The sequence below is a fragment of the Acanthaster planci genome, linkage group LG10 (genome assembly GCF_054643075.1).
Source record: "Acanthaster planci isolate LZ-2023a linkage group LG10, COTS_SCS, whole genome shotgun sequence".
Taxonomy (NCBI): Eukaryota; Metazoa; Echinodermata; class Asteroidea; order Valvatida; family Acanthasteridae; genus Acanthaster; species Acanthaster planci.
Genome location: NC_141786.1, coordinates 10,575,204 through 10,588,616, shown reverse-complemented (window position 1 = coordinate 10,588,616; position 13,413 = coordinate 10,575,204). Strand labels below are relative to the sequence as shown.

Here is a 13,413-nt window from a genome sequence, read left to right as displayed (position 1 = left end):
CCTAGACTTCAATCAGGGTAATTCGTTTTCTGTTGGGGGCGATTTTTACAGGGCAGCACACCCCAAGGCAATTTTATTATTATATCCTGATCGGTGTTCAGTGGGATCGACTTTTGCTGTCAACGTTTTTATAAACGGTGGATTCTCGCGACCCGTGAGTGCCCGAGGAGTTGAACTTGATCTCGGCGAGGTTGAACACCGTAACACCGGGAGCAGCTAGCTTGGCACGTCCGCCACGTGAGCTGGGTTGCCGAAAGGCGACCCACATTTTCTGGAAAATGTAGGCTTCGGTCGTCTAGTGTCGAAATCTTCTTTTTCCTCGATCTGCATGGGCACATATTTGTTTTCTCCTCTTTTCGGTTCCACCTAAACACTTCGGGGACTGACGATCGACTTAAACCTCGTTTTGTAAGAGCAGAATAAAAATGGTTAATCGTCTGGTTCCTGTACTTTACATGTTTGACTTCAGACCACGACCTCCAGATAGGGGGTAAAGTAAATAAAGAAACAAAGATACATGTATGTGGTCTGTCGAAGTGAGGAAAACATGGTGGCTTCGTCTTCTGGAGAATGTATCGAAGGTCAGCGTCAGAAAGAAAGAAATCAGACAGCCTAGATCGTAGCTTTTATTACCCTCGAACACTAACCAGCGACTGATTATTTATAGTTGCACTTTAACTACAATTCGTTCTCATTCTGAGTAAATTCTCCAACAAACTAAAGAATCGTAGACTTTTCAGGAGAAGATTATATTTTACACTTTTTGCAACTTGTCTCAATTTTTAAACTATATGCATGAGATCCAATCACGAAAGTTGCACAGAAAAAAAATCATCCGTCAGTCATTATCAGACAAGTACAAAGAGAAGAAAATAAAACAACTTCTAATAATGGGGCAATCTATAGCCTGTAGCCTTTAGCTGAATTGAAGCATGCTGACAAAACAACAGAAGGAAAAAGAGTCCGTGATTGTACCGTGCAAGTCGGCATCTTTAATCAACAGCTGGCACTGCTGAAACTGACCTTTGGGATATCTTTCGATCTCTTCCAAGGCGAACATGATTAGTAATGACATCTGACTAATGAGGGTATAGTTTCCTAAAGTCAGGTTTGCGCTGGAGCTAAGATAACTCGACTGACCCCTCACACAACGCACAACGAATCAGATTGCAGGCCTCAAGTCCGTTGTTATTGCCCTGCACTGTTTACAAACTTTCCTCCATTGGAGACGGAGACATGAGTTAGTTTTCGTTAATCATAACTGCAATAGACTGCGAGTAATTTCTACACTTTTGCTTTTGCACAGTTGCACGGTCATGGACCACCACGAAGATTAGAAGGTTCATTGAGTGACGCCCTCTCTCCCCCAAAATGTGTCTATTGCTTATTCGGTAACATGAATGAGTTCATTTCAATATATGCCGGCTGGCAATAAATCCGATTTTATGGTCGGGTTTCAGCGAAGATAAAACAGAGCCACTTGTTTTGGGCCTCGATTATTGCGGTACTAGAGATGCGGCAGATATTTGACAGAGGTTGTTGTAAATTACCTGTTTTATGGGGCAATAAAAAAACCCAGAAGTTCGAAGCCGGGGGAGAGCATCGGATGATGGACGGGTGGGAACGAGGTAGCCACTGGCTTTAAAGGAGAAGTTTCTTGATGCCAAAATAGAGGATCCAGCATTTTGTTCATATTAAAATTTCGAATTTGGCCCAAATGTTCTGTTGACCCGCGCAAATCGTCTGAGCTACATTACCATCTCAATTTGGTGATTGTATCGTTTAAAACACTTGGGAAATAATGAAAGGAACAACGCTTACGTTGCTTCAGTTATAATACTACTAATAATAGTGGCATTTAAAAGGTTCACATGATCTGTAAAATGGTCACCGCGTTGCAAACTCTTGGAGGCGCACTTCTGTGAATCGCCCGTCTTCAAAGGCTCTGAGACATATATTATCATTAAACCCTGCACATTGGGCTCACAACATCTGAACATGCCTGACCATCTCGGAGTCCCTGTGGAGTATGCTACACTTATTATCAGGCGCAAACGACTAATTATAACCATCACGGGTATATGCCGTAAATTATACCGATTTACGGCTCGGTGTATTCGGAGAGGCACATAGGGGTAAAGTGAACTTGATCAAGATCACAACATGCTGCCAACCCTATGATCAGAAGTTACAAACCCTAGACACTATGTCACAGGCCCCCTATGTAGGCAGGAATTTCAATTCCTGTCAATTTCTTCTTTCTTAAACTTCCTTTTTTTGCGTAGTAGTATATCCAGGTTTGGGTTGGCGGGGGGGGGGGCAAAATAGATTTCTCTCTATAAATGACAGTTACAGTTTCTGTCAAACGCAAACAATGCCTGATCCTCCAAAAGTGGCAGTACACTTCAGGACTGCAGCTACGGTGGACCCTTTTCCAGCCCAGCAGACATGATACCATTACAGGTTCTGATCTCAGGGTCCGTTCCGTTGTCTCATTTATGTTTCGAAAACTAACCCTATGCCGTGAATAGCCCTGAGGGTGCATAATATTCGATTCACCCTAAGGTTTCTTGTGTTGTTTTGTGGATGGAACATCTTGTCAAAAAGTTTCCCACCACCCCACACTACACCACACCGCCCACCACGCCCCTCCCGCGCTGCAAATAAAGTGTTGTAAATTTGAACAGGAAATTTTTTACAGTGTGGCTTTCTAGGGTGACTGAGAAGGATTTACATCGGTTGTTCAATGACAAATACATGTAGGCCCTACACGTACCCACGTGAAGCACTGTCACGGTTTGCCTCTTGCAAAGCATTCTTAGGTTCATTGTTTAGGACACTTTCCTGACAGCGTGAGTTCCTACGACAACCACAGATCTACAATGAAACTGACCACCACAGGGCCTATGATTTAGCTGCCTCATACGGTGTTGTTTAGTTATGAAGTCCAGCGCGCTGCACGTGTTCAGGGGGATTCATTCTCACGGGGACATTTTCAAAGTACCGCGTGTGGCATGGATTCTGTTCACGACTCCCTCGTCGGCACTAACTTTGAGGGGGACAAGCGCAACGGAGACGCCGTTGCCACGGATACAGTGTACGCGTTTTATGACTGGTAATATATCAGGGTGAAAAATGAGGAAGGTTAACACAGCGTTTAACCACATGTCCCTAACTGTCATAATATATTCGGCAGCTGTCGAAGTTGTCGCCTTTGGAAATCGAAAATACACTGAATGTATAAGGGTTCTAATCTAGTGTTAGGGGCTTGCATTATTTATGGGGTGTAAATAAAGACGACGTGATTTGATTAATGTTTGTGCAGGGGTTTTATTCTGTGATTTCGCACAGGGACCACTGCGACGCATTTCCAAATCAAAACAGTCCAGCTCGTGGCGTATGCATGTTTTGTCGCCGCCTTTTTGTGGCCCATTCACTTTGGTTGTTTTTATGTGTCAGCTTTGATTATTTTTTGTGGCTGTTGAGATGATTTTGTTCCTTTTGTTGTTGTTCCCCCTTTCTCTTCTCGTTTCGTTTTGTATGATAGTCTTTGCGATCCATAAACATTTGCCCCAGCCTTTGCTCTTGTACAGATGCGACAGAAAAGCCCGTTTCTAGCAGATCAGCACTTCCAATAAAAGAGGGCGCCCTTTACAAGCGCCATCCCCGATATATATCATTTCCACGCTATGTGTGCGTACCGCGCCGAACCGTAGCGCGGCGTCGTGTAACCAAGTCGAATTTCGCACCAGGAGGGGATGAATCAGGGCTGGATTTTGTCACAAAACGGGAGGACTTTTATGATTCCACAGGATGTGAATGATATTGGAGGGTGCATGGACACGGACCGCTGCTTTTACGGTAAAATCGGACCCGAATTTTGCAGGGAAAATTGTTAAGACACTTCGAGACGAAAAACAAGTGATTCGGGGAATCGCCATTTTGATCATGCACACAATCACGTACGAAGTTGGCCCCAAGCGGGCTTGAATGCCGTACACGTACATTTACATTGGGCCCATGCATGTATGTGTAGTGTTGCTTTTTATGCTTCAGTCACTTTCTAGGTTGAGTGCTGGGGGGGGGGCCTCGATACCTGTAAATAATGTCCCGCTGTGGGGCTAGGCCCTGTAGCCAGGTAACCGTTTGCATTGAGAAAAAATGTTATGAGGCCTAGACTAGGAGTAGGACCTATTTTACGTGTCGTTGTTACCGATCCTAGTAGTAGTAGGGCCTACAACTTAGTCTCTTAGTAGGGTCTTTCACAACTCGCTTCATGCTCAAGTAGTCTGGTCAGTTCCCAAGAATTACTTAGATTAGATAAGCGTCGGCGAGGCATACTGGTATTTGTTTCTTTGCTCTGTTATGTCTGTAGATCCATATATTGCCGTACAGTGTTATCAAAAATAGGAGTCAGTGATTAACAATAATAATTGTATTTTGTTGGTCAAGCCCATGCACCTGTAGACTGTGTTACGCTTATGGTGTCATTGCACACATTTATAATTTACTGATCTCCGAGAATGGTGGCAGAAAGTATTGTTGTTCCTGTATGTTTAGCATGGTCTTACATCCTGTACATGTACATGTTAGCCATCCTTGGATCCCAGTCCTCTCAGCAGTAATTCCACATACATGTAGGTCAATAAATAACTTGCTATATTCCAAAATTGGGTGACATCTTGTAAGTCAGGTTCAATCTATTTGACACTTCTACTGGTCCGTGTCCACCACCCTCCAGGGAAGTACAGTGACCCTTGACCTCTGGGAAACATCAATCAGTCGCCGGGAGAAGAAAACTGAGCTGAGAAGACACGTGCATTTCATGTGTGCCATTGTCTGCCGAATCCGGGACACTGACAGAACAAGTTGAGGGAGGAACTGAGCAGTGTTTCTAAGGAGTTTGGTTTTAGACTGACATGGGATGTGAACGATGGATGTGAGATTGCTCAGAGCAGTTGATATCAATAAACACCAGGCGCTGGTAAAGTAGGTTTCACCCGGCTGAGATGTCGACCACTGCCTCCCCTGCCCCCTTGACCCCCAAGGGCAAGGCGGGGTCATCGCACTCTTGGGAGGAATGGACGGTAAGTAGCAGCAGCTGGTGTACCTGTGTACATGTGCACACATCTTGATCAGCAGGGTTGCCTCGTCTTGTGCGCATTTAACAGTAGCCCAACTTTGCTGGCAACATACACGTAGATTCTAGTAGGATTGGGGAGAGTCAACACCATGTCTGCCGGTGAAGGAGCGATCTCAGTTTCTGGGTAGAAAATAAATTCCTCTCTACTCCCAACAAGAGAAGGATCCATTATTAAGGATGTGGTTTTCATTCCACTGTGCACGGTGTACAGCGAAATCATAACTGTTCTGGTTTATCAGTCATCGTCTGCAAACATTCACAAAAAATGACTGCAATGCCAATATCCTTAGCAATGGGTTGGACAAGATACACTGACATGGGGTAAAAAGCTACCTTTATGACCGTGGAAATGTGCATGAACAGGGAAATATTTGGCTATTCATAACACGCCAGCTGGAACTAAACTGTGCAATCTACTGTACATGTAACAAATAAGCTGTGACAAGCTTCATGTACATGAATACAGTACAATGCATACATGTACACATGCACAGTATGTACATGTAGACTGTGCAGTGTACAGTAAGGGGGATTGTATACTTGGGGACCCCCCTGTTTTTTGTCATTTTAATCTTGCAAAAAGGCCGTGACAATTTTTTTTTAGCTTGCCTGATCGGGCAGGCCATGCCATGAATTCGCTTGCCCGAATTAGATCAACACTTGCCCAAGATTTCTCGGAATCCATGATTATTATGGTTATTTCACTTAGGCCTACTGCATGCATTCAGTATTAGGCCCCCCAAAATAATTGTGCTTCCAATTATATGCCTCTTAAAAATAGGGTCGGTAGGTTGGAAATTTTTTTTTGGGGGGGTCAATTTTTTTTGTCCTGATTGAATGGCATGAATGGGGACGACAGCTTCCAAAATTATCTCAAAAAGTGATGAACACCTGCCTTAATCAATGCAAAAATTTCTACAGGCAACAATTCACCAGAATTATGGGCAATTCACCCAGTGTGACTCGGGCAATCACATCGGCAAAATGGCCAACAATGTATCCCTTGGTAAGCGTGGGCGAAAAACCTTGTGCCGCTGAAGGAAATTTGTTGAAAGATGCTCGCTTCAAGTACGAGCAAAACAAACTCAAATTAAACTCATCAACACAGAAAATACCAAATAAGAGACCAAGGAACTTGCAGAAAACCTCTTGCAACATTGATTTTTTTGACCTGTGGCTTTAGGGTTGCGTGCATGTATGGCCAATGTAGATTAATCGACCGGAACATAGACTTGTTCTGGTTGCTACATTTCTTTGCATGGGCGCGGCGTGGCGGGAACCAGAGCAGCTTCGTTATGCATTGAGCTGTGGGCACGTGTTTTCACCACTGCGAAAGCGAAACGTGAATGACAACTCATGAAAATAATGGAAAATTCTTTCCAAAAATTGCAAATATAAGTACAAAAACATACAAACACAAGCATTTTAACGTGAGAAAAAGTTATTGAAAGATATTTTGTGAAGACAGAAAAGACATCAGTTTTTCTGGACTTGCTGGAACGGGCACACCTAGTTAGAATTTTAATTGCCCGAATGAAAATCTGATTGCCCCGGGCTATCAGACAGGCGATTCGTCGCAGCCTACTTGCAAAACTGGTAAATCCTCTCAAAAAACAAGGGCTACACTCTCTCTATTGTGCTGACCTTATTTTGGGGGAAATTTCAAATAATAAATTGTGAGAAAATGCATCAGTACCCATAGGTAAGAGGATTAGGAATCGTGTAAGAACAATTATCTACATGTACATGTATTACTCTACAATTTTCTGTGATAATATGGTACATGTACATATTTACCCTGAATTATGTTTGTCAATGATGGGAAAATGGAAATATACATACTCTACATGTGTGCCTGACCTACATGTATGCAAACCAAACTGCTTTCAGGCAAACAAACAACGAAGCCCCAGTTAAATAAACTTGGGATCATGAATGTCACAGTGGCGTGCAAGCGTGAATAGCTCAGCACCTGCCATACCAAATCCTCTATAGCCTTCTCGTGACTACCATCGCCTGACCATAGTCAACCGTTGCTCTCAGTCTTACATACTGGCTAACAAGGATAACGTATGGAGATTTATTCTAATTGCCTTGGTGCGCAACAGAATAAATCAACATTTTGGCAAAGTCGGGTAAAAGTACTGCACATGCAGCCAGCATAGTGTAGTGTAGTGGTTTCTCATTCCAATCGCAGGAAGCACCGGAGAATAACTGCTACATGTAGTTGGTTATTGTATTGACCGATTCGATGATGCCATTACTGCGGTGTCCCCCCGTCACTCAGGCGCGCATTCCTAGGCTTTGACAAGCAGGTGATTTTGGGTAGCAGTGCACTCCCATTGGCTGATGAGGAGACATTCAATGTGCATCTCTTTGTTCATTCGCATGGGGACACCGCAGTAATGGCTCCTGATTCTTGTCACCGGATCGGTCTATACATGTACACTACTGGACTTTTGGAAGTTTTTGGGGTGATTAATATTTGACTTTGTACTTGTAACCAATACCGTTGCTTTTGATAATAATAAAATGTCAAAATCGTCCTTGCACGCCATGTGCACAAACATTCATTGGAATGCCTTGTAGAATTTTTTTTTAAATTGCGAATGTACATGTACCTGCAGATGAAACAAGCACACCATCTAAAACTTCAAGTACCATGCACTCACTACATGTATGTACGTGGCTCTGCATACACACGTACTGTGTGTAAGCTTCCACTACATGAACTAGTGAGCTGATTAGAAATTCCAGATGCAGAATTTTCAAATGTTAAAGAGTAGCTGCAATGAATTTTTTTTAAGATCTACATATTTCCCTGCAACTTTGTATTCTTCAATGTGTGAAAAACTCCTTTACATTCGTATTTGGTTGAATGCATTGAAAAGTGCACTTCTTAAAACTTTTCAAATTATCCATGCTTTCCTGGACTACTGAGGGCGCTGTTGCTGTGATGTCATCTAGGGAAGACACAGTTCAGTGCATATAGGTTTTTCTGGTCAGATTGTGAGCCCAGAATTTACTTACTGAAAACACTTCTGAGAATGGGATTGATGCTTGGTTATTGCTACTGTACCGATATGTACATGTAAACAATAAGGAATCATCAAAGAAGACAAAATTTAATTCAGCGAAATCTACAGAAACGCAATACTTTTTGTGTACACACCATATTAACACTGAGACTTTCTTCTCGGGGATGAGATCACAGTTTTGCTCATGAATACATGTACATGTATGTGACTGGCTCTGCAAAAATGGCCCTTGGGCTTACTGTGACAAATTGATTTTAAGTGATGCCCAGGGATAGAGAGGCATTTTAATAAGGATTAAATGTGTGCATTTTGACCTCTGTCCCACTTTCTATTCCTGAGATCCAGAGAAATTTAGAATTGATCTCTGGTAGATGCATGGAATGGTCTGTACAGTCTACAGAGGCATAGCATGACTTAAGGGACTTTTTTGCACAGTGGGTCACATATGGAACCATCATTAGCATAAAAACCCACAATGCATTATAATAGGGGACCAACCCTTTGAAATCGTGAAACAAAAGTTGACACTGACGTTAACAGAGATGCAAAGGTGCATTTTGAAGGTTTGTATTAAAACAAGTAGATTGCAGAGCTACATGTAACCTTTAATTAATTATTCTTGAAATCTATGCTTGAAACAGACTGTTACATCCAGTCTCTCGACATTGTGTGTTACATGTACAAAAAATAAGACACTGTACGTGGACTGCCTGGTGAAATTATTACCCACAAAACACCAATGCGCGGGCAGCTTTCGCTAAAGGTGAAATGTCATTTATGTACTCATGGCCCTACAGGTAAATTCAGGAGATTTTTGTGTGACACATCATAAATGTATGTACTCGGAACTCTTACCGTACCTGTGCATAACAAGTGTTTGGGACCAATGGCTATGCCGGTACTACTGGTAGTTGACATTTGTAAGGAAAATTGGTACCATTCTCCAACAAGGGACTCACTTCAAGTTGCCCAGCGGGTCGCGTGCGCTTCCATTCACAAATGACTACTGAGCTGTACATGTACATGTACAGTGTACAGTACATGTACATGAACATGCCTGGGGCTAACTTTGATCAGTCCAGACTGACTTGTCCTCCAGTTTATAGCCCATTTTAATCCCCTCAATTCTGAAACACCAGGTGGTTTACAAACATTACTGATACAACAGCCTGACCTTGCTTCAGGACACCACCTGGTCACTTGTGTTTTGTACTGTCAGTTGTTTTCCAAGTGCCATGTGCCTCATCTACTTACCCACCTGTCCACCTGCTAAAGATATATCCAATGTTGGCACAGACAGTTTTTTTTTTAACTGGTAACAAAATTTGCACTTCCCCTCTCACATTTAAAAACGTTTTTCTTGAGCACCAGTGAGTAAAATGTTAATATATGTACTACAGTACAGACTGGTACAGTTGTGTCGAAAGGGTATGCCTGTTCGTGTACTGGTACAATACATGTACATGATGTTGATAGTACTCAAACTAGGCCCAGCATGCATGCCATTAGCACCCATTGTTAATGCACTCTCTCCCACATGGGACAGCCCTTTTGCAGAAGGGTAATGACCCTTTTTTCAGAGAATTTGCAAGGCTGGCTAGTTACATTGAAGGGTGTTGATTGGATAGGATTAAAAGGGATAGGCCTGATACACTTGTAGTTTGATAACATGTACCCTATAGTGGTATCTTGGGTACTTCACAAAGATGTTACCTGTATCAGGAGCACTTGGTTTGAAATGTCAGACCCTATCGGGGAATGTGGACAGCTGCTGTTACCATTTGTATATAAGTATGATAGACTCATTGCTAGAAGAGATAAACATAATCACTGCGGTGGATGACAAATACAGGAAAAAGATAATCGATGACTCCCGGTGTCGCGAGTCATCGATTATCGAGACTCATTGCTCTTGATAGGGGCTTGTTTACTGTTCTTCACACCAGACAGTAGGAACCTGGGGGGGAGGGGGAGAGGGGAGAGGAGGCAGTAGCCCCCTGAAAATATGGTGGGTGGTGGGGGCTGGGCCCCCCGAAAAACGTTGTTTAATTTGCGTTGAGAGTATTTGTAGCAGTGTGTGATAATTTACTCATTTATCACATAGGAAAAATAGAAAAATATAGAGAGATTTTATTTTTCTGCCCCCCCCAATTAGAAACATCTTCCTATTGTGCCTCCTTCACACAATGTCAACAGTGTCGGGAACATACATGTACCGACCGGTACACAGTGGTCTGATGTGAAAGACATGTATGTACCAACTAGGTTTTTATGTAATTAAGAGGAAATCATGCCAGATAATGCCAGCGTTGGTTCACAGGGGTACACTGCACACTTCACAGGACTTACTCCAACATGGCTTTGTAGGCTGAGGCTTCGGAGAAGAATCGGCTACTGTTTTTCGAAGACTTTACATGTAACTTGTCTAGAGCACAAACCTCCCCCTTCCCGTATCCTTGCCTAAAGCACCACCAAAAAAAAAAAGGCTGCACAAATACTGGCATCTTAGATCACAAAGTAAGGGATCTTAGAAAAGTGAATTTACAATGTACTTGAATTAAATAAAAACTTGTAATTCAGCAATGCAGCACACAACACAAATCTTGCTTGAAGGTGTCGGTGTTCTCAGTGGGGAATTAGTTTTGTTCTTTTGTTTTTCGTATGAGGGGGATTTGTGTAGCTTTTAGTTTGGATGTATGCAGTAAATTTCCTGAACTAATTCAGTGGAACTAATTCTAATTCAGTGGAATAGTTAGCCAAGTCAGAATTCAGTTGCATGGTTAGCTAAGTCAGAATTCAGTGGATTGGTCAGCCTGGTTAGCATTTAGGGAAGGTTTGCTGGGGCTGTGGTTGGAGTTGGGTGAGATACATGTACATGTAATAGCACCTCAGGATGGCGTTTGTGGAGTGTTGGTTGACACAGGAAGGGTTTATGGGGCAGAAGTGTAAGAAGCTAGACTCCTCTGAGTATAATCACCCAATTTGAGATGTGGGGTCTTGCTGCTTTCTAGGGGAGTGTCTTCTGATTATGGCAACAGTCGGGGAAAATGTCTGAAATTTTCAGGATGCAGAATGTGCCTAAAATGTCTACGTGCCAAACAGGCTCTCTGTCAAGAGGGGGGGCTGTACCGGGGTGGGAAGAGAGGACCTTTACTGGTGCAAAGGAGTCAAGAGCAAACAACCAGAACGACCCGAAAGCCACCCTGCAACTCTGCCCTCCTGTCTGGTCGGTCGACGGAATATAAGTGTACATTTAGTCATTATCTGTGACAAGGTTTCGAGGGCATGATCTCATGTCCAGCTTTGCCCAGACATGTTCTTTCTCAAATGTAAACATTTCCAAATGAGTCTGTGTCATTCTGAAACTTTGGTTGGCACAATGTGATTTATGGAAGAGGGGGCTTCAGGTAAATGAATGTCTGAAGTTGCCAAGGGCTTGGAATATAAAAACTTGTGCATACGATGTACCAAAAAAAAAATGGCCAAAAAAGGGTATGCTATCTGTTAAATAGCCAGTACATGTACATGTAGTGCATACTATTTACTTGTGTTTAACCCTGCGACGCGTTCTCAAGGTCAAACCTACACGTAATGACAGGTTTGAAGACAGAAGTTGATCTATTCCTGGCAACTTTCTTTTTCTCTGGCTGCTCATTTTACCGTACTTGCATTTTGGGATGGTTAATAGTAATTCTTGGGGGAGATACAAGGAGGGGGGCGCTCAGTGTTCTCTCAATGTTTTCTTTATGTCTTTTCCCTTGTATCTATACCTAAATTGCCTCTCTTTTTAAACGGTTTTCTTTTTCCGCTTTCTGATTTTTTACTCGTTTTTAAATGTACATTTTCAGGTACATGTGTGTGCATTTTTTAAGAATGAGAAATCTTTTTCTGCAGACGACACAGATATATTTATGGTAATGTTTATATTTTTTTTATGTAGAGTATTTCTTTTTCTTTTTCACTGAGGGCCCCAAATGATCAGTTTAGCTGCTGGATGGGTTACCCTCAATAAAGATGGTTTAAATAAATAAATCCAAACATCTACTGTACTACTCTTCAGTGAAGTTTACAACTTCTTGTAAATAAAGTGGTTGTGTTGGCCATCGTCTCCAGAAAAAGAACGGTGGCTAGGAATCAGCATAGTCTTCACAATTGTACTTTAAAACTTTCAATCCAAGTACATGTACATGTGTACTTAAACTCTAAACTGCAATTTCCACATCTCCAAAAGAAAGAATCCTTCTTTGTTGATTTTATTTTTAAATAAAAAACTAAAAACAAATGCATAATTATGTGCATTGTTTTGGTACATGGTTGTTGTATCATAAATGTAGACTCAAATTTTAATCCTTAATCTAATTTTTATCAACTTAGAATGTGCTTGATTTGGAAAAGGAAATTGATGATATTCACCATGAAGTGTCAGTATTTTCCTTCACATTCCAGTATCATGTTCTAGTTGCAGACATGTACATGTCACTGATTGAGACACTGGCAGTCGACTTCAGAGCATAACGGGCAAATCTCCTCAACCGCTCATTTTAATTTCACATTTCGCCGATAACAGGTGCAAGTGTCTGGCACAGAATGCCATGCATAATTGACTTATCACAACCAGGTGCACGACTGATGGCATTTCTGAGTGTTCTCAAGAGACATTACCGTCGATGCAGTATGCGATATACATGTACAGATGTGTCTTCCTATTTCCAGATGTAAATTTTGACAGTGCAATACTGCAGTTGATTTTTTATGGGGGGGTGGGTATTTTAGAAAATTTGAAACTGCAAAATTTTAAGAAAAAAATTGCAGTTTGAATGTGGTGCCAAATTAAGGTTATTTCTAGTTTATCCTTTAACCGTAGACTCAGAATCAGTGTAAAAAGAAGGGAAAAAATTTAGAAAAATTGATACTTAGCCCCAGACACGTAAGAACCTAATTTTTGTTACCATAAGAAGCAATGCCCATTTTATGCATTGCCTACTACAGAGTGCACATGTACGGTACCCAGTGCGTACTCCAGGACCGGTACTTACACGGTCGTGTGTGAAACCGTGTTTTCGAAATGCTCCCATTCCAACAAGAATCACTCTCCTGGACCGGATTCTTACACATTAAAAATTTCTCCATTTTGAGCGATTTCCAAATATCAGTTTCATGAAATCCTTGTGGAGACCTATACAGTATTCAACCCATTCTCCTGGGCCTCCACAAGGCACCGTATTCCGAAAC

At 42.1% G+C, this 13,413-nt stretch overlaps 1 protein-coding gene across 4 annotated transcripts in view; it reads left to right on the top strand.

Annotated features, from left to right (window-relative positions):
• Positions 1–13,413, top strand: part of dixdc1 (DIX domain containing 1) — a 64,720-nt gene that overhangs the window by 11,636 nt on the left and 39,671 nt on the right. The window contains exons 1-2 of one of the 4 annotated variants that reach the window (XM_022243546.2): positions 3,698–3,861; positions 4,742–5,087. The exons of the other annotated variants lie outside the window; for them this stretch is intronic. Of the exons in view, the coding sequence (XP_022099238.2) occupies positions 5,010–5,087 (78 nt within the window). The 5' untranslated portion in view covers positions 3,698–3,861; positions 4,742–5,009. Of the gene's footprint in view, positions 1–3,697; positions 3,862–4,741; positions 5,088–13,413 lie in introns of those variants that run through there. 4 annotated transcript variants of the gene reach the window in all.